The sequence below is a fragment of the Spermophilus citellus genome (genome assembly GCF_964194105.1).
Source record: "Spermophilus citellus genome assembly, chromosome: 19".
Classification (NCBI taxonomy): Eukaryota; Metazoa; Chordata; class Mammalia; order Rodentia; family Sciuridae; genus Spermophilus; species Spermophilus citellus.
Window position 1 is genome coordinate 9347696 of NC_138201.1, and position 20607 is coordinate 9368302.

Genomic DNA, 20607 nt, shown 5'->3' on the forward strand with positions numbered 1-20607 from the left:
CTGCCCGGGCCTCCAGCTCCTTTGGGCAGCCATCTTGGGAAACTCCAGCTTTGACAAACCTTCAATGTCTTGTTCCAGTGGGACCGAGATCCAAATGTCCTCATGTGAAGTGCCTCACCCTGCCTGGGCTGGTGCCTGGGGACACCTCCACATCTTTTTGGGGTTCAGTGGTGGGTTATTTTTTCTTTTCTTGTATTTATTTCAGACCTCAATTTTTTTTCCCTTTCTCAATTACTGACCTACACTCCCACTCGGTGGTGGTTTTGAGTCAGAGTGTCCCTTACACTTCGGGTGACCTCGACAAGTCAACCTCTTCACCTCCTTTTCCTGTTCTGTGGAATACCTGGGGCCGGGGGCGGGGGGGAACGCTGTCCATGTCCCATGCAGGTTAATGCTGGTGAGCTGCCTGGTACCCATGGAAATATGGTAGGGACGGGCACCACCTCAACACAGCACAACGTACAGGAACCAGTGGGCAGTGGGGAGCCCCATCTGGACACTGGGTGCCCAGTCACAGGACCTAAGATCTGGCCCAGGTTGAAGAAGGACGGAAGATCTTTGAGGGACTCTAACAAGTACTCAGGTATACTCAGAACAAGCACTGATCAGGAGATTTTAGATACCCAGATTTGGCTGGGGTATCTAATAAGTACCCAAATATACACACACGAATATATATGTATATAAAGTTTTTTTTTTCTTTTTCCTTTTTTTTTTTTGGTACCCAGGAGTGCTGAATCACTGAACAACATCCCCAGCACTTTTTCATATTTTATTTTCCTTTTTTCTGGTCCTGGGGATTAAACCCAGGGCTCTGTACCTGCAAGGCAAGCACTCTACCAACTGAGCTAGATCCCCAGCCTTTATATATATATATATTTTTTTAATGTTGAATTTTTTTATTTGTTTATATGGTGCTGAGGATCAAACCTAGTACTTCACATGTGCCAGGCAAGCGCTCCACCACTGAGCCTCAGCCCTTATATTTTATTTTGATACAAGGTCTTGCTAAGCTGCCGAGCGAGGCAGGCTTTCAACTCGGGATCCTCTTGCCTCAGCCTCAGAGTCCCTGGGATGACACGCGTGTGCCACCATGCTCCACCTATAAAGGTATCTTTATTCTCCTTTTCCTTCTTAATTTGAGGGTGCCTTTTAGGCAAATACTATTCATGGTGTTGGGAGAGAACAGCACAAGGCCACCAGCCCCCAGCAGTACTCTGTCCATGAGCGTGACTTTGGGGCATAAAGTACTTACAGAGAGATGTGGGATTTCTGAGTAGCAAAGGCAAGTCAGGGTTTATTTCCCTTAGTTATCAAAGTCCCATCTTTTGGGATAGATGACCCAGTTTGAAATTCCTGGTCTTGAGGAGGAGATAATCGTAAGCATCTTGTGCGGGAGGAGGGAGGACCCTGGGTGACTTTGGTTGTTCTCACAATCTCCTGGGGGTTTCAACTGGGCATTGTGTCCACAGAACTCTTCTACCTTTTCATTGAATAGCCTCAAATCTCTTTGTTCCACTTTCCTATACGAATAATTCAATAATTGAATTTATTTGATTAAGCATTTCTTTAACTGTTTAAACCATGCTTTAAAAAATTTCATGTTGCTTTTTCATATAAAAATGTAATTAATTTGGGGATTAGGTTATTTCGGGGTATAATTTATGCAATGGAAAGTTCACCCTACTTGGCATGCTATTATGTGTATTTTAACAAACCCACAAAATTAAACTATAGAACAATTCTGTCACCGTCTCCTCCTAAATTCTCCCCAGGTCTTTGGTTGTGAACTGTTCTCACCCCCATTCACTTGCTACAACTGATCTATTTTTTGTCTCTACAGACTTTGCCTGCTCCAGATGTCATATAATATCATTATTTTGTGGGGTTCTTGAATCTGGCTTTCAGATTCCAGAAGTTGAGAGACAAACACGTTGTTGTACATTATCCCTTGTTTGTCCTTTTTCATTGCCAAGAAGTATTCCATACCCCAGTTTGTTCATCCGTTCATCTGTTGGGAGAAAATTTGGGTTATTTCTAGTGTTGGGTAATTATGACTAAAGCTACAGCCATTCGAATACACTTTTTAGTGTGAATGCAAGCCTTCGTTTCAGGTAGATATCTAGCAGTAGGTCTGCTGAGGCATACAGTAAGTGTATAAGAAACTACTACAGTGGTTTTCAAAGCTGCTGTTAAAGTTGGTGTTCCTACCAACAGTATATAAGAGCTCTACATCCTCATCAGTGTTTGATGATGCCAAGTGTTTGGATTTCAAACATTCTAGTAGATTTCTTGGAAGCTTCCCTCTTGATAATACCAAACATCTTTTGGTTTCCAACTATACAGATTCTCTTGTTACATTTACTGCTACATAGAATTTATATAGAATATAAGCAGTATGCAGATTCACCTCCCATATTTTTGCTGCTAGTATAACAATAAATTTATTTTTGTAGGTTAACTGTGTATCCTAAACTGTGCTAACTTTACTTACTAGTTTTAGTAGTTTTTTTTTTGTTGTTGTTGTTGTTGTTGTATCTCATGGTTTCTGTGTTAACCATCACATCCGTATGGAGAGAATGGCTGTAGCTTCTTCTTCCACATTTTTAACTTCTCTTTCTTTCTTTCTTTTTTTTTTTTTTTGTTAATAGTGATGAATTATAGTCACAGATTGAAAGTCAGTGGTTAAGTCTGGACATCTTGGCCTTATTCGTGATATTAGGGGGAAGTGATCAAAATTTGAACACGAAGTCTGATATTAGATGTACTTATTTCTTTAGAATCTTGAGGAAGTCCCTTTTAACTTGTTTTTGAACACTTATAATGATGGGTGTTGAATAGTAAGTGCTCTTTCTGCATCTGTTGGGATGATCATAAACGTTTCTTTTTAGTCTGTTGGTTTGTTGAATTACATTAATTTGTTTATGAACATTAAATCCAGCTAGCATTCTTTGGATTTGGAATAATGGATAATGATGAGTTCCCTTCCTATATTATTGGATTGTTTGGTCACATTTTAATTTTGTTTTCTGTGTTGGTAGGGAAAATTAGTCTGTAAATTAATTTTTGTAATATTTATTTCATGTTTGCTGTTAGGATTATGCTGGCCTGAAGATGAGAAGAAAAGTGTCTTCTCCATTTTCTGAACAAAACTTTGTGCAAAATTGGTGTTATTTCTTCCTTAAGGGTTTCATCATTTTGACCATAGAAATCATCTGGGCCTGGAATTACCTTTGCAGCAAGTTTGCTGAACAAAATTCAATTTTAAAAAGTGAAAAGACAAAGGGCTATTCAGATTTACATTTCTACCCCATTTCAGTTCTAAGTTACCTTTTAAGTAGAATCTGCTCATTTCCTCCATGTTGTCAAATCGGTTAGCATAAAATTGTTCTGTCTAGAGTGACAGGAGGGAGACTTGGGAGAGAAAACTGAAAGGACTGGGGCTTTCCTTGCTCCCTTAAGGTTTTAAACTGAATCAAAGTTGTGTCCCTGAATGTCACCTTGGAAAGTCTGGTGCTTATAAAATTGGGCTACTCAACACTCCCTAAGGGCAAGAGACCCTGTAATAACAACCCAGAGAAATACCATGGCATAAGTATTTTTCTCTAGTTAAATTCTCTGGAAAATTAAGTAACTTGAAAGTTGCATTAAGACTCCCCACCCCTCCCCCCATTTAAAGGACTTCATGGTCTTTGCCACCCTCTGCCCTCTTCTGTGCCTTTAAAAATAAAAAAAGGACTGGATCCAATCCAGGTTCTTCACTTTGCAGCTGCGTAGCCTCTGATCACACAAAGCAGTAATTTCACAGGAGCGGGGAGCTGAAGCTCTGTGAGTCTCTGAAATCCAGCGCGAACCTCTCTGCGCACCTTGCAAGCCTCGAGCAGCACCGTAGCCTCGCGAGACTTTCCAGAGCCCGTGAGGAGTCCGGCCCTGCGTCTCGCCGCGTGGTGCGTAGGTGGGAGGGGCGCTGAGAGTCGGAATACGCCCCGCCCCCCGCGTCCATCCGCGGCTTCCTATTCGCTGCCGGCCCTCGTGCGTCGTGACATCACAGCGTACACCTTCCCGGAAGTGCGTGTGGCGGGGAGGCGCGGGCCGGTGAGCGCACGGGCGCTAGTTCTGTGGAGTGTTGCGCCGCGGCCGCGTCCTGAGGGAGGCGGGAGCGCGGTGCGGCGAGAGGTCGCTCCCTGCGCGGGGCTGCAAGGCCGCAGCGTGGAGGTCGCGTCCCGACCGCGTCCCCGAGGTGTTTCTCGCCCCTTCCCGCCCCGGGTGGTGGGGTCCTAGGACCCGGGGTCACGGCCAGGGTCCCCGGGGGTTTTCTGAGGCGGAAATGCAGGACGCCGCACGTGGCCCTACGAGGGGAGCTCGCCCCCATGAGAAACGCCGCTCCTCGGCCCCTGCTTTCCGAGGAACTGCGCGGTCACCGAGGTCGGGGTCACGTGGGGGCCCGGCAGCTATGGCCTGGCTCCGGGGCGGGGGGGAGGAGGGGGACAGGGGCGTCGTGGAAGCCGAGCAGAGGGCACGCCGGGAGGAGAGGGGTGAGAAAAGCAGCTAATTTTCACTTCCGAGGAACCACCCCTGAGTCATAAAGTTTCAGGCGCCACCCGGGGTGACCGTGACCCGTTGGGGGAGGCCTGCCGTTCTTGCAAGTCTTCCAGTTAAGTTTTCTGGAAGTCTCCCCCTCGCTCCTGACCCCGGAGCCCGCTTCTCAGGAGATAGGACATCAGTGAGCCTCGTGGGGCTTCGGGCTACAGAACTGGACAGCCACCACTTAGAGGTGGGGTCCTTCCGGGGGTCGCAAGGCCCTCCTTTCATTTGGATAGGAGGGGAATTGCTCTTTGTCCCGTGTTTGAAGTTCCTTGTTGTGCATGTGCTTGCAGGTGGGTGCTTGGGGACTGTCTCTCCATGCTCAGGCACCTGTGTCCACGGCACCGGCCCGTCCTGAGCTGCAGCTGGAGTAGGCTGTGCCTTCTGAAGCGGCGGCTCTTCACCATGAAGTTAGAGTCTCCAGAGTTCCAGTCCCTTTTCACGGAAGGATTGAAGAGCCTGACAGGTGAGAGGTCCCTTTCTTGCTTTGGAAGCCTGTGTCAAGGGAGAGGCACGGGGTTGGCCAGCTTTTTGTAGCCAACAGGGTACTTTTGTCATTGTTGAGTTAATGAGAAAAGAGAAAGTGGGGGGAAGACTTTCTTATGGGTAATGGAAAACTACAGCCGGTTCATTAGAAGAGAGAAGTTGACCCCATTAAAGGGCCTGGCTTAGCTGAATGATTCCAAGTCCCTTACATGATGGGATCAATCCTAAATGTGTGGGTACATTTTCTTTTCACCTGGAGGAGGGCACATGCCTAGGAATGGGAAGTACTTTTGCCTGTATTATTAACTGGAGAGCTGGATTTTAACCTGGGCCATCCGATGTCAGAGCCCCATGTGTAAACACTGAAGCTCTGTTTAATTGCCTTCTGAGAGAACTGAAGGCAGAAGCAAATAGAAATTCCTTTCACTTGTGCACATACAAAATCAATCTAGGAGGGACACTAGATTGATTAGTTACATGCCCAAATCCTCACTGGCCAGTCTTTTCAAGTGCAGGACCTGGAAGCAACCAGTACCTCTATTTTATACTATTTAGGTTCTACTATTTTATACTATTTAGATTGGCTTAGCTCAGTGTCTGATTATGGCAGCATCTCTTTGATGTTGCCACTGTTTTATCAGTGTAGGTCCTTCACATCACCTACTGATGGTGTCTAAGCAGCCTGATGGCTGCATTTCAAAGTCTGGGAGGTTTAGTGGTACTCTTGTGGGTGCGTTGAGTTGTATGTATGTAGGAATGGGCTAGGTGCTTTTCAGGCCCAGCTGCTGGTGAGATTTAAAACATGTGGATGATGGGGTTCCACCCCCAGCTTTCCCTCCAGCTCAACCCTTCCATGGAGGAGCACCTGTGGGTTTTTGTTTTTTTTTTTTTAAACTCCACACATTAATTCTGGTGAACAGAAGGTAAAAGAACCATTACTTTAAAATTTTTATTCCTATTCCCAAGTCTGTGTTCTTATTTTTGAGATTGAATGGTTTCTTTTTAGGCACATTTGAGAGGTAAATGGTCCAGAATTTTTTGTTTCTTTTATGTTCTTCAGGTAGTCTTTTTTTTTTTTTTTTTTTTTTTTTAATATTTACTTTTTAGCTTTAGGTGGACACAATATCTTTTTTTAAAATTTTTATGTGGTGCTGAGGATCGAACCCAGTGCCTCACGCCAGGTGAATGCACTACCACTTGAGCCACATCCCCTGCCCCTCTTCAGGTAATCTTGAAGTAAGGGCTTAAATTTAAGTTTGGTTATGCCCATGGCTTCAGTGTGATTTAATTAGGTTGAATGAAAAATGAGAGAGACTCTTGGTCCAGTGGAAGTGTATGAACCTATACTTTCTGTAAGCTTTCCTAATTAACTGTATTGAAAGGTAGAAAGAAAATAATTTTAATAATTATTTTCAGTACATCATATTTTATCCACTGTAGGTGAAATTATATCATTTCAATATGAAATTTTATACAAATTAGTGAGATATTGTGTATTCTTCTAAGACTTCCAAATTGTCCTATCTTTAACACACACAGCACCATCTCTAATCAGACTCATCACATTTCAGGTGCTCAATCACCACAAATACCTAGCAGTTGCTGTTTGAACAGCACTGAACTAAAAGGTTCAATTTTGGGTTCACTGAAAATTGTCTTTCTTTTTATGCAATTTCAGCTACCTACCAGTTTTTTCATTCTCAGTTGCAGAAATTCTCTGTGGCCCATCCCTACTCATAGTGCACTTTTTTTGGAGATAAGGTTCTAGATATTGACTGCTATAATTTTTTGAACATCTTCTGAGAGTTACATTTGAGTTTCTAAATGCGAGTTTAACTTGTGAATTTTCTTCACGCTAAGACACGAAGTCCTAAGGGAGTTAGAACCTTAATAGTATAAAATAGAGGTACTGGTTGCTTCCAGGATCCTGCACTTGAAAGACGGGCCAGTGAGGATTTGGGCATGTTGTAGGCTGTGATAGAAGTGGCAAGAATGCAATCTTTCCATGCACTGTTACACAGATAGCAAATTGATCACTTTATCTCTTCCTTGCTCCTTTGTAGAGACTTGGGTGCCCTGGTAAAATGCAGTGTCCAAAGCCTGCTGATTGGTGCAGTTTAAATGGTCTTGTAACAGTTATCAAATCCTGATAGTTATGTTGCCTTGTGTAAAGTCAGTTTTTGCAAGAATTCTGGAGGATAGAACAGTGTGTTATGGTCATGTAATATAGGGTTTGTCGGGTCATTTCATATGTTTAAGTTTTCCTACTTAGTACGACCGTGTAGTCTAGTGACATTGAAGGTTATTTCCCCAGGCTAGAGCTGAGGCCGAGTTGTTAATTATAGGTGAGTTTTGCCTGAGCTTCAGGGCTAGTGTGCTCACTGGGACTGCCTCAGTCACTTGCCTGAGGTTCCTAGTCCTTGCTGGGTGATGTCAGAAAGCCTGTATTTGGGACAGTAGGAGCAGTGAATGCTCTTCAGGTGTGGAGGCTGTTGGAACAGACAGTGTTTCTGGTAGTGATGGTCCTGCCATGCAGGGCTCTTTCAAATTGTCCCTCTGGCTTATCCCCACCCCACGCCGGCACTCAGAATCCAAAATCAAAGGAAGTAGTTCCTGAAAATTTGATTGGAAATTAAAATTAAAAATAGGCAATAATTACAAGAGTTCTGACACTGTATGGTCTTCAGTCAACGTTGTGAACAAGAATGATTAACAATCACTATCAAGGTGTGGTAGTTGGAGCAAATGAGCACAATGGAAGGTATACATTACAATTAAACACAGTTGTATCAGATGTCATCTCTGTTGAGAGTGTGTGAGCTTTCAGAGGAATGTTGCCTGTGTCCCTGTGTCTGTAGGATGGAGGGTGGAAGGAATCTGTAAGTCTGATAGCGCCTACTCCTTTAGGTTAATGTAGAGTCATTCCTTTGCTGTAATTTTTATGACTGCTGTTCCACAGACAAATGTGTTTTCTCAATTGTATTAATTTTTTTTCCTTTTTTATTGGATCTTTATTAGTTATTCAGAAAATTGGGATTGAGTTTGACAGTTACAAAGGCATAGAATAGAATTTGCTCTGATTCCGTTCCCAGTGTGATTCTCTTCCCTTCCCTCTCCTCTTCCCTCCCCGTTCTCTCCTCCCTGCCCTGGTCTTCCTGTGTTTAGTTTTTCTTTCTTCCTTTCAGGCAGTGTCTTGTGTGCACAGGGTGGTGAGGGTCACTGTGGGGTCTTCACATACAGGGAGGCCAGATCCTTCCACTGTTCTCACTTATCCTGGCCTTCTCCTACCCCCTCGAGTCCCTTCCTCCAGTACACTCATCTTTTTTGTTTTGATGGAATCCCTCCTTTTCCATTTCTTTCTCTCTCTATTCTCCCCCTTATGTTGGACTGGCTTCCACATATCAGAGAAAAGTGGTATTTTTAAAATCCAGAATTGTGATGTTTTTGGAAATGGTTTAATAACAAGGATAATCAAAATGACGAATGGATTTCTTTGGGTTCTGTATCTGTCTTTCTGAAATGCAATTTATTGAGTGACCTTGAATTTAAGTTCATTTTAGTGAAGCCAGCTGGAGAACCTTAAAAATATTGGCTGTCTGTATAAATTTAATTCTAACTATTTTATTAATTAAACTAGACTCTAATGAATGGAATATTTGGTTTGTATTCTCTTATAGATTGTTTGATAGTGTTTTGCTTTGAAACATGAAAACTTAAGAAAAAAGTAGACTTTCCAACAAGACACTCTTTCTAATCGTTACACTGTTGCAGTTCAGTTTATCGGGAGCCAAGGGAGGAATGCTAGGTTTGCTATCCTGTGAAATGGGAGAGGAGACCATTTTGTGTAAGCTGTGTGTATGTACAAATGTAGGCTGTGTTGGCGGCTTTGACGAAATTCACTGAATGCAGTCAATGGAAGATGGGGCTGAAAGGCTTTGGAAGAGCGGGTGGAAGAGGGTGTGGGGTGACAGAAGGTGGGGTGGGGGCTGCATGTTGAGTTGTGGTGGGGCTGCTGGATCTCTGATGAGGGTTAGATGTGGTTGGATACTGCAGTGACCCCAAGCCAGCACCCCGGGGACACACCAGGTGTCCTGGAGCACTTTGGAAAGAGGGTCTTGGGAGTTGAGGATGTGGGTTGCAGAGGTTCTGTGGATGGTTCAGGGAGTGGGGCTTTGCCTTGCACTCCATGCTCTCCAGGCACAGAAGCGACTTTTGGATGACTTGGTTCTTGCCTAGAAGGTGAGAACATTGAGACTGTCTTGTCCGTCAGTCAGGAGCAGTCCTCAGTCCTTCTAGGGTGTGTCTTGGACAGGGTTCTCATTTTGTCTGTGTTCAGACATTTTAGAGAGTTGTCTTAACTGTTCTGGTCCACCGTGGGCAGAAATTGCTTTTGTGTTGTGCAGTTTCGAAACTCTTAGGCTGGCTCGGAGCTGCATCACCCACAGTGTCGGGCCATAGTGGATGTCTTTGTTGGAGGGTTTCATATGGTGTCATTGTCACCGTAGGGGTTTGGTTATAGCTGCTCTGCCTTGTCCTGTGTAGCTGAGTGCAGGAATTCCAGTGTTCATGTGGTTCTGCCTGGAACATAGAATGGGTTTCAAACAGTAGGTGCAGATTGTTTCTTGAAGGCTGTGGCTGTAATGTGTACGTGGAGTGGCGGGCTGGTATTTGGTAGTGTCATGCACGAACATACCGCTTCTCCACGTATTCAGAAAGAGAATTGCCAGAACACTCAAGGGTTTCTGAAGTAAATTCCAAGAAAGAAAGCTGCCTTCTGGGTAATAATCTGGATTGGTGTCGAGGCCTTGGCATTGTGGAATTGGCGTTATTTTCTGTGTTGGCAGAGAAGTCGGCCTAGTCTCTGCCCCTACCCAGGTCTCAGAGGCATGCTGCTGCAGGCAGGCCATCGCCCCTTCTGTGGGCCTTATTCTCGTTTTCACGTGGAAGGGCTCTTTTTTGTGATCCCTGCTGTCTGTAGTAGGCGGAAAACCTTGTTCCTCTGGTTGTCAGAAAAAGCATATAGAAATAAACATCTTCTGCCGTTCCAGAGTTATTTGTCAGAGAGAATCACGAGCTGAGAATAGCAGGAGGAGCAGTAAGGGATCTGCTGAATGGGGTCAAGCCTCAGGATGTGGATTTTGCCACCACGGCCACCCCGTCGCAGATGAAGGAGATGTTCCAGGCAGCCGGCATCCGGATGATAAACAACAAGGGGGAGAAGCACGGGACCATCACCGCCCGGGTGAGTGCAGAGCTGGCGACACATCGTATGCGGCTTTTGTCATTTTAAAAAGTATGATAATGTTTTTGTTGAAAAAGCAAGTATCAAAAAACCTAATAATAATATCTACCGAGGGTTTTGTCCTGCATGGTTAATAGCCATGATGTTTAACTGAGTCTGATACTGAGCTCTTACCTCCAGCCCTGGCTCCCTCTCTTTTTTTAAAATGTAACTTAAAGGAATGCAGTCTAACTGTAAAAAGTATTGGTAGTGTATTTAAAAAAGAAAAACAAGTCCATATGCTGCAGGTTTTGTTCTTGATTTTGCATTTGAAGATGCTGCCCCGACCTCCTCTGTGGCCCTTGTCAACAGCAGGTGTGTGGCTCTCCTCCCACCTGCCCAGTGTGTCCCTGTCAGGGTTGGTCAGCCCTGCGTGGAGGGGTGCACTGTGGTCCTGCCGCTGTCCTCTGCATAGCTCTCCCTGGGCCACGCGCTCGGTGCCACTCTGCAGAGCTGTAAAGTTCTTCCCACCAGTGAAGCACACCATGTTTCAGGACTTTTTTTGGGGGGGTGGGGGGAACTGCTTCCTTGTTACACCTCCCTTTTTCTGGGTCCGGTGTGGGGATCTCTCTTGGTTTTCCCCTCTTTTGAGTAGGTGAGGCCTGAGCAAGCGCCACATGAATGAAAATGTTTTTATTTAACCCTGAACTGGCTTGGCCCCACTGTTATTCCATCTGGGAATAATTTTCTGTCAGAAAATTGGAGACTTTGTTTTCCAGTTTCTGCTATTGCCACGGAGGAGTGGATCCCATTTAGATTTCTCCTTCGCTGGAACTCTGGTGGTTTTATTCTTTCCTTTTTGAAGCCTTTTGGTCCTCCCACTCTGGTGTCTTTAATTCCAAGGAGACATCTCTGGGTTTGGAGTTTGTCCTTGTTGTGCAGGGTACTCACTGGCCTGCCTTATTCCCTCGTTGAGGGTCTTCTCCTCGGGAAGTGTCTTCCTGTGGACCTGGGAGAGGTGCCCGTCTTCTGAGAAGGTCTTGTCTTCTCTTTCTCTGTCCTTATGTCTTGTATTTTTCACTTTTGTGGGAACGTCTTCACTTGATCTCTCAACCTTTGAATCACTTTTGCAACTTTAGTGGCCTTTTGTTTTTAAGGGTCTTTCCTGGTGGACAGTCATGCAGTGCTTAATAGGAATATGTGCTGAGAAATCTGATGCTGGGCGGTTCTGTTAATTCTGTGACCCTTGTAATAGCACTTAGGTGAAAACACAAGTACTGTACAGCTGTGTAGAAATAACCTTGTTCACGGTCTATTCTACAAGTTTTTCTATTAGAAATTCTTTGTTGTTGTTAAACTTCCTTAACTGTTTCTGTTACATACACATTAGCTGAGGCTTCTGCAGGCTCAGGATCATCAGTGTCACTGTCTTGGTCCTCTGGGGCAGTAACACACAGAGCTATCACCAGGCTTTCTGAAGTATCTACTGGTAGCTGTTTTATAGCTAACCTTTTTTTTTTTTTTTTTTTTTTTTTTGGTACCAGGAATTGAACCCAGGGGTGCTTAACCACCAAGCCACATCCCCAGCTCTTTTTAAATATTTGATTTTGAGTCGGGGGCTTGCTAAGTTGCAAAGGGCCTCACTAAGTTGTGAGGCTGGCTTTGAACTTGCCATCCTCCTGCCTCAGCCTCCCAAGCCCCTGGTTGTTACCATTCTGAAAACCAAGTGGAGCAAGGGGAGGGGCCGTGTATCTTTTCACTTATTCTTGTTTTCGAGGTGTAGGTGCACTAGTGGGCTTGAAAAAGACATGAGATCAAATGTCTAGGATCACAGTTCCATGAGTTGATGAAAAGAAAAACTCCCCCGGTCTATCCAGTGGTACTGAATATTGATTTTTTAAAACAATGTATTGCAGCTTCATGAAGAAAATTTTGAAATCACCACACTACGTATCGATGTCGTCACTGATGGAAGACACGCCGAGGTGGAGTTCACGACCGACTGGCAGAAAGATGCTGAGCGCAGAGATCTCACTATAAATTCTATGTTTCTAGGTAATGTGTGGAGATGAGATGTTTTAGTCCAGTCTGTGGGAGTGCCTCTTAAAGCCTGTAGTGTGCTTCACTTCAGGCGTGTGTCCGGTGTGGCTGAGGGTGTCGTTGGCTGCAGTCACAGTCCCTGGCTTAGGCTCTGTCTGCGTGGCTCACGGGCTGGGAACTGGAGATGCCCACGCTGTTGCTTGTCGTAAGCGTTGGGCGATCTGTTGGCTGTGAATGGTTGGAACGGTGCCTGGCCCCTCCTGGCCTGTGGCTTCCTAGTTGCATCTGCACAGTGGGAGCAGACGTGTCCCACCATGGGCTGCTCCTGCCTCTACATTGTCCTTGTGCTCATGCCCCCTCTCTGTCCCTGTTCCCATGTGGTGGCACACGACTGGGATGACTTCAGCTCTGTTTTATCCTTGTGCCTCCACAGAGCCTTAGATGGCTTCTTAGCTTTGTGTCTTAGGAATTGCCAGTCATCAGGGGTAATGTGCAGGGTGAGACCTGTGTGTGGTCTTCTGTGTCAACAGAAGTGATGTGAGTTAGGTTAGTATTTGAACCATTATCGATAACGTCATTTTTTGAATTCTAATTACAATTTGTGTCAGGTTGGGAAGGCCAGTTGTAGGCCTGAGTGTGGGATCCCTTGCTGACCACCTGATGACAGATGCCATTTCTAGGCCCCTTGGGATCTGGGCACACCAGTGGGCACCCTCATTTAGTGGGTTTCCCATTTGACAGGTAAAGAAAGTGCCAGAAGTTCAATACAAAGTTCAGGTCCAAGAGCCAAGATGGGGCTCCCATTTGCACAGCCTGGATTTATGACCGGGGTGCCCAGCGGGTGCACATTTTCTTTTCTTACAGTGAAGGCTTCATGGGCTGCGACTGCGCCGAGTGATGCAGTGTCACAGTTTAATCTAACTGACCTCTTGTACGCATAGTTAAAGGGAAAGTGCATATTCTCTTTCATGATATTTTACAAAACAAAAGCCATTCTGGGTGCCGTGGCTTTATAGCATTGCTGAACCCTTACAGTGTGCCAGGCGCTCCTGAGAGCACGTTACCTGCCTTCAGTGACCCTGGCAGCTCTGTGAGGCGAATCTCGGTGTTGAACCCAGGGTGCTTGGCCAAGGTGCACAGCTTCTGAGTGACGGGATCTGGATCCTGACTGAAGCCGCGGGGCTGTGGGGGGATACTGTTGACCAGGGCGTCTTTATGTATGGGAGATGGAGAACAAGCAGAACGGCCACCAGTGACGATACTCACTAATCCTCACCGTTTAGTCCTGCTTTTGTCCAGGTTTTTCCGAGCCTCGTCGTACCAGTGTCAGTGGTTCTGGTGTTTCTGAGTGGTTTCTTGGCTTCCTCCATGTGATTTTTGCTTCTGTCATATTTCCATGGTTTTCCTCCAGAATTTGGTCTTTACTGAAAACAAACCCTTAGTATCTCCAGGGTCAGGGTCACTAGGGAGAGTCGGGCGCTTTTTAGTAGAAGAAACAACATGAAGACCTACCATGTCGTTTGCTTTTCTGTGGTCAGGAGTACATGTGTTTTCTTTTTTTTTTTTTTTTAAACCTTTTGATTTGTTTTTCATGTCTTTAATCTGGAGCTTTTAAAATCTGCACTGATCATTAGAGTGGTGCCTTTCAGCGGCACCCTGTGCAGATCCCAAACCTCGGGGACGGTTAGAGTGAGGTCTGAGCTGGCCGGTCGGCTGGGGAGGTCAAGCAGAGGTTGGTGGACGGGCACTTCCTGATGCGCCCACCTGGGTTGGTGGGTTGTTCCAAGTGTTGTTTTGACTTATTCTTAGTCCCTGCGGTGACCAGCTGTTTCCGCTGGCCTTCTGTGGTGCTCTCACCTGGGCCCATTTTTCCCTTCAGTGAATATAGGCAGTGGCATTTAATGGTGGGGTTTTGTTCACATCCATTTTAGGAACAAATAAGAGGCTTACCTCAGAGTTCACAGGAGGAGGCTGCCTAAGGGCACCCCTGAGGTGGACAGGCAGGGCACCCTACCTCGCACCCCCCCTCCCCCCCCTCCCGTCTGGCGGTGCTGGTGACCGCTGGGGGTTGGCCTAGCTAGAAAGTGGACGATTGTATTTCTCAGGACTAGGCTGGAAATCTGCATTTTTAAAGTTGCTGCTGTATTTCCTGTATGTATTTCAGCCTGTTTTCTGTGTCTATGGTCTGTGTGTTTATCTTTTGCACACAGTAGACGTCAGCCACTCATCTTGTTGATACACACCCACCGTTTTCCTGAAGTGTCCCTTTCTCATGGTGTGGCCTTGGCCAGCAGCCTCCCCCACCCCCCAGTTCTGTTTATTATGTCTAATTTTGAGTGTGGCTTTGTGTTTTGCTTTTGTGATAAAGTATGAAAGGTCTTATGGATTTGTTTTAGGATTAGGATTATAAAAATATTTTTTATGGCTTTCTTACTGATTTCTGCGGGGAGTGGGTGCGTGTGCATGTGCTTATCTATGTTAACTCGACTGTTAGCTTGTCTGGAGTCTTCTCTTCCTACCCCACGTATACAGATCCGGCATTTTCCCCCTGGGAAGCATTATGTGGTTGTGGTGTATACAGGAATCCTATTAGTGTCTGCATTTTAATTTTTTATGAGTTTGAAATATGCTAAGTTTTTACTATTTGTGATAGTTTTGAGCTGATTTTTTTTGTGTGTGTGTTTTAAAATTTTTGCTGATAATGATTTTTTTATTCCCCTCTGAACAGGTTTTGATGGTACCTTATTTGACTACTTTGATGGCTATGCAGATTTAAAAAATAAGAAAGTTAAATTTGTTGGGCAGGCTAAGCAGAGAATACAAGAAGATTATCTTCGAATTTTAAGATATTTCAGGTAAGACTTTTAAATGTAATGTTAAAACTTTTGTGGTTTTTCATCTCACCAGAGCGGGACTCTGGTCTGCAGAACCGGTGGGTGTGGGTGTGGGAAGCGCTGACCCCCGTGTCCATGGGCAGAGGTGTCTCACCTGCCCTGGGTGGAGAGAGGTTTTGAGATGCTCTGTGTTCCTTCTCATTCCTGGGCTCTATGCTGTGATGTGTTGCATGTGAAAGCTTCGTGTCCTTTTTTTAAAGTCCATTTTTCCTGGGTTGAAGGTTTTCTTTCACTCGTCCTGGGGTTCGAGCGCTTGTCCCAGGCCAGGCGCTGAGCTGGGCCCTAAGGCGTGGGTGGCAGTGTCTTCATGCAGCCTGTGGCCCTCTGTGCAGTGGAGAAGCTTTGGTGCCTTACTACAGGTGACACTGGTGAAAGAGGCCGGGGAGGTGACCAGTGGAAATCAGAGTGTAAAGACACGCAGAGCTGGTGTGAACTTGGTCAGCAGGGTACACACTGGTTATGTGGTTAGCAGTGACTGTTATTTTTTAAAATCAAAAATTTATTTTTTATTACATAAAAACAGAAAACTTGCACATTATTATGGGGTGTCATGTGATGTTCTGATCCATGGGAGCACTGTCGTGTTTAAGTCAGGTCACGTGTTATCTCTTCTCACTTACTGCCTTTGTTAATGGTGAGAGTCTTGAGAGCACTACTTCTAAGCTCTTTGGAACGTGTAGTGCATTTGCCATTGTCTGTCGTCACCTGCTCTGTGGTAGCACAGCAGAACTCCTTCCTGCTCTCTGACACCTCCTGGCCCCACTCCCCCCAACCTCTGGTAGGACCTTTCTCCTTCAAGGTCCTGTGGGAGTGAGGTCATGCAGTACTTGACTTTGCCTGGCTCAGCTCACTTAGCATAAAGAAGCCTAAGTCCATCCTTGTTTTACCCCAAATTACAGGATTTCTTTTTTTATGGCCGAATAGTGTTCTAAATGTGCCACGCTGTCTTTCTTTATCCATTTGTGAGTTGGTAGATGCCTTTCCATTTCTTGGTGTTGTGAGTAGTCTCCCAGTCGACATTGGAGTGCCTGTGCCTTGGACACTATGATCTCGTGACCCTCGGTGTACCTGGCAGTGGGACAGTGTGTGCTTGTTAGTTTTTGAGACCCTTCTGCAGTATGTTCATAGTGGGCAGACCCTCATGGACACTTGTGGCTTGTGTTTTTCAAGTATGAAACCGCTGTCCATCCTGTAGTTCATCTCCTCTGGGTGCTTCAGTAGCAGCGATTCTGAACTTCAGACTCTGACCTTGTGAGAACTATCCTAACTGGCTGGTGACCTGTGGTTGTGTGTGTCCTTTGCTGGTTGGGAGTCGCTCTCAGAAGGTTCTGTGTCAGATCATAACATATTTTATCAGTAAGTGGTATTTCTGTGAACTTGAATACTTTTAAGCAGTCTCTATGTACAGAAGAGCAGCCATCAACTTGAACACAAGTTCGGCCATATTTATCTAGCATTTTATGTGACACGCTAGTGAATCTTAGGACCGCACTGTGGGACCAGTGCTCCCGAAGGCTTGTGGCCTGAGATTCTGAGATAGGCTGCGGCGTCTGCGGGTGGACTTGTCCCATTTGAAGGCCTTTCTTAGAGCAGTGGGTTGTATGCCGGGAGCTTGGAGGGGTCACCCTGCTCTGTTAGGGAACCCTGCCTGGTACGGGGCCTTCACAGGGGATGTCTTCACACACCTGCTGTGGAGTGCCCTCAGGTCCTCTCTGGGTGGCCGTTCTTAGCTTCTCAGGAAGCAGAGCAGAGGCCTGGGTGTTCTGGTTCTGTCTCACCTTGAGAAAGCTCTACATCTTGGGCTTCTTCATCTGGAGAAAAACAAAGGTGGAGAATTGGCCAGATGGTGTGTTGGGTGTCTCCTAGACCTAACTGGTTCTGTGTATTGTCTTTGCAGTGAACGGATGAGTGGAGTATAACGTAATATGGAATAATGGAGTATAGTATGTAGAGATAATGAAGGGAAGATTTTGTCTTACAGGTTTTATGGCAGAATCGTGGACAAACCCGGTGACCATGATCCCGAGACTCTGGAGGCCATCACAGAAAATGCTAAAGGCTTGGGTGGTATATCGGGAGAGAGGATTTGGGTGGAATTGAAGAAAATCCTTACTGGTGACCACGTAAATCATTTGATTCACCTCATCTATGATCTCGATGTGGCCCCTTACATAGGTGAGACCAGGTTATAAAATGTCTGAGTTTTTGGCAAGGAATTGTCTTACTTCCAAAATTTCATAAGGGAAAAATGTGTTGAGTCATTTGGCTCCAGAATTCTTAGTAGAAAAGTGGCCTATTTTAAAACACTCTTCCAAGGTAATCTAGGGGCTAGGGTGGGTCAGTTTTGTCATGGTCATCGGGGAACCCTTCCCCCGCAGTGGCCTCTGCTTCTTGGGTTAATTTCTGATGGAATCAAGGGACTCAGAAGTAACTGCTCTTCTGCTGACGGACGGTCAATGCTGGTGATTCAGTAATGTCACATTCATGTTCACAGGCAGAGGGGCTCACGGACTAGGGGGGTGGGTTCTGTGGAGCAGGGCGGGAGGCGGGAGTTTAGAAACCGCGTACCTTGTGGATCAGGTGTCACCACTGTTTGTGGACTTCCGATGGGGCTGGGAGAGGACATCGGGATATCTCAGGTTTGGAGAGTGACCCTAGGGACAGGGAGGAGACCGTGGATAGGATGAGTGGCGTGAGGGCGTTTCTGAGTACTCCACTGACGGCTGGCTCGGGTGGAAGGCTCTTCTGTGCGGTGGATAACGGGTGTGGGCTGGCCTTGGTTTGCAGGCTTGCCTGGCAGCGCGGGTCTGGAAGAGTTCGACAGGGTCAGTGGGAACGTGGAAGGCTTCGCACCAAAGCCCATGACTCTCCTGGCCTCGCTATTCAAAGCACAGGACGACGTGACAAAGTTGGATCTGAGGCTGAAGATTTCAAGAGAGGAGAAGAATCTTGGCTTGTTTCTGGTGAAACACAGGCAGGACTTGAGGAGGGCGGACGGCCCCGAGCCCCTGAAGCCCTACCAGGACTTCGTCATAGACGTGAGTATGGCCTCGCCGGCTCCCACTTGTTTTTTGAGTGGGAAAGGTCCCAGTGAGCGTTGGTGATGGACTAATGCGTGTCTGCCCCTAGTCTAGGGAGCCGGACGCGGCGGCCCGTGTGTGTGAACTGCTCAAGTATCAGGGCGAGCACGGTCTCCTCCGGGAAATGCAGTGCTGGTCGGTGCCCCCCTTCCCCATCAGCGGCCACGACATCAGGAAGGTGGGCATTTCCTCGGGAAAGGAGATTGGGGCTCTGCTGCAGGAGCTGCGCGAACAGTGGAAGAAAAGTGGCTACCGGATGGAGAAGGAGGAGCTCCTCAGTCACATCAAGAGGACAGAGAGCTGACCCGGAGCCCGCCACGCCATGCCACACCTTGGCGGCTGGTAAACGGGCTCTCCTTCCGCTTCCCCTGATGAGGTTTAGGAGGCGACAGCTGCTTTCAAGCTGGTTCACAGGAAATCTTGACAATGACTGTGAAACTGTGCTTCCGGCACTGAAAGGGTGTCTGCCTCCTCCCAGAGTGGTCTGGCTGTACGTAGCATTCTTGGAAAAGTAGGGTCGGATGTCCCCAGAGGGTGGTAGTCCTACCATCTGGTAACTGCCTTCAACAGGAAAAGTTAATGTCTGCCGAGGGGATGACCACCCGGGCTGCTCTGTACAGTGATGGCCTCTGATGGGTTCCGGGTCTTGTAAGAGATCCAAAATGAAGGTTGCCCGGTGCCTGGAGACACCTGACACACTTGGATCAAGACTCCCGTGTAACACACAAGTGCTCGTGGGGTGGCGCACACAGCAGTGTGGGTTTTACTGTGGGGGTGAAGGTGGTGGTGTTCTGTCGTAAGGTGTCCTAACCCTATGCATCCTTGAGCCTGTTATTTTAATAAAAGTCACTTTGGTTTTGGTGTGCGGTGGCATACACACTCGGTGACACCCTTCCTTTTCCTGTTTGGAGTCTGTTCTCACCAGGGGCAGAGACTGTGTCTGTTTCAGCTGCTTTTTCCTTTCCGTCCAGCCATAGCATCTTTATAGCCTATGAGCAAGTAGCAATTTTTGGACATTGCTAAGAGAGGTTTTGCAGAGCACACTGCTGAGAAGAAGTGGCACCAGCACTAGTAGGTGAGTACTGACGGTATTATGAAGATATCTGTGGACTGAAGGATGTGGAAAAGGAGTCCAAGGACATTTCCCTAAGCTGTTATTTAAAATCCCAGGCCTCAGCTAGAGCAAAGGAACACAAAAGGACCCCCCATGGGTCACCTGACCTCTATACCCTGATAAACCCCAGGCACGTTCCTGTCCCACCTGAATGGAGTGGAGCAGTTACCCTAAATGAAGCCTTATAACCCAGACCCTTGCTTCAGCCCTCCGCCATCTTCTGCCCTGAAGATGATCCCGGCCCCGTGATTGGCAATTGGCTCCTCTGCTAAACCCTGATTAAAGAGAAGCCTGCTGACCCGAGGGTTGCTTCCGCCGTCCTCATGTATGCCATGTGTCCCAAACACTGGGTTCCCTGCCCAGGAGCTGGAGCAAGGTGGGATGAACCCTCCCAACCCTTCCCTTAGGACGCAGGCGTTTCCCCACCCTCCACACCTCTGCTGCAAGCAGCCGGCTGCCCGAAGGCTTTGAGTCTAAGGTCCAACAGCCCTGGGGTACCAACCACCTGCTAAACGTTTGCAGCTTTATGCCACATGGACAGTGAAAGGATACTTGCAAAGCCCAAGGACCACTCCACACACTGGAATCCCACGCGAGATTCACTTGTCAGTAGCATGAAGCAAACCAACAAGGCTGACCTGCCTGTCGGCACTCTCAGCAGCTTTATGGCCCACGAGAGGAGTTCCAGAGCATGATCGGGGGTTGCGTCCTGGGCTGGGCTGGGTCAGCCTTTTAGCAGGCGTGTTCAGAATCGAAGCCTGCGAGTCTCTAGATAGCAGATCTGATGCCAATAGCCAGTAAAGGGATTTGTACCAAAGCCTTTGTTAATGTTAAAGGAGGCCGACTTCTACCCCCTCGACAGCTGCCCTTCCCTGGCACACCCAGCAAACCTCCAGATCAGGGACACCCTTGCCATTTGTTTTTATAGCCAAGACCCCATTTGTCCAGTTTCCACCACGTAGATGCCACCACCTTTTGGCTAACCAGGGACCCCCACCACTGAGATTAGGAGAAAGGATGTTTCCCCAGCCCCCAGTGGGAAAAGTCGGGCACACGGGCAGCATGCGGGGTACAGAGGGTGCTTTGCCCTCTGTTGAGCCTCCCAAAATATGGGGACTACCCATTCAGTTCGTGGAGACACCCCTGGGCTGTCTACCAATTCTGAGACTTTTTATTCCCATTCTGCCC

At 46.8% G+C, this 20607-nt stretch overlaps 1 protein-coding gene across 2 annotated transcripts; it reads left to right on the plus strand.

Moving 5' to 3' along the window:
• Positions 1 to 4030: 4030 nt before the first annotated feature.
• Positions 4031 to 19197, plus strand: TRNT1 (tRNA nucleotidyl transferase 1). Of its 2 annotated transcripts, none has more exons than XM_081276059.1 (8): positions 4031 to 4095; positions 4878 to 5050; positions 10119 to 10312; positions 12208 to 12346; positions 15060 to 15186; positions 17207 to 17400; positions 18013 to 18263; positions 18355 to 19197. In XM_081276059.1, exons 2-8 carry the CDS (start codon positions 4903 to 4905, stop codon positions 18607 to 18609), a joined length of 1308 nt encoding a protein of 435 aa, XP_081132185.1. In that variant the 5' UTR covers positions 4031 to 4095; positions 4878 to 4902; the 3' UTR covers positions 18610 to 19197. The 2 variants fall into 2 exon arrangements, with proteins under 2 accessions (XP_081132185.1, XP_081132184.1); XM_081276058.1 differs by lacking the exon at positions 4031 to 4095 and adding an exon at positions 4197 to 4240.
• Positions 19198 to 20607: the final 1410 nt, after the last annotated feature.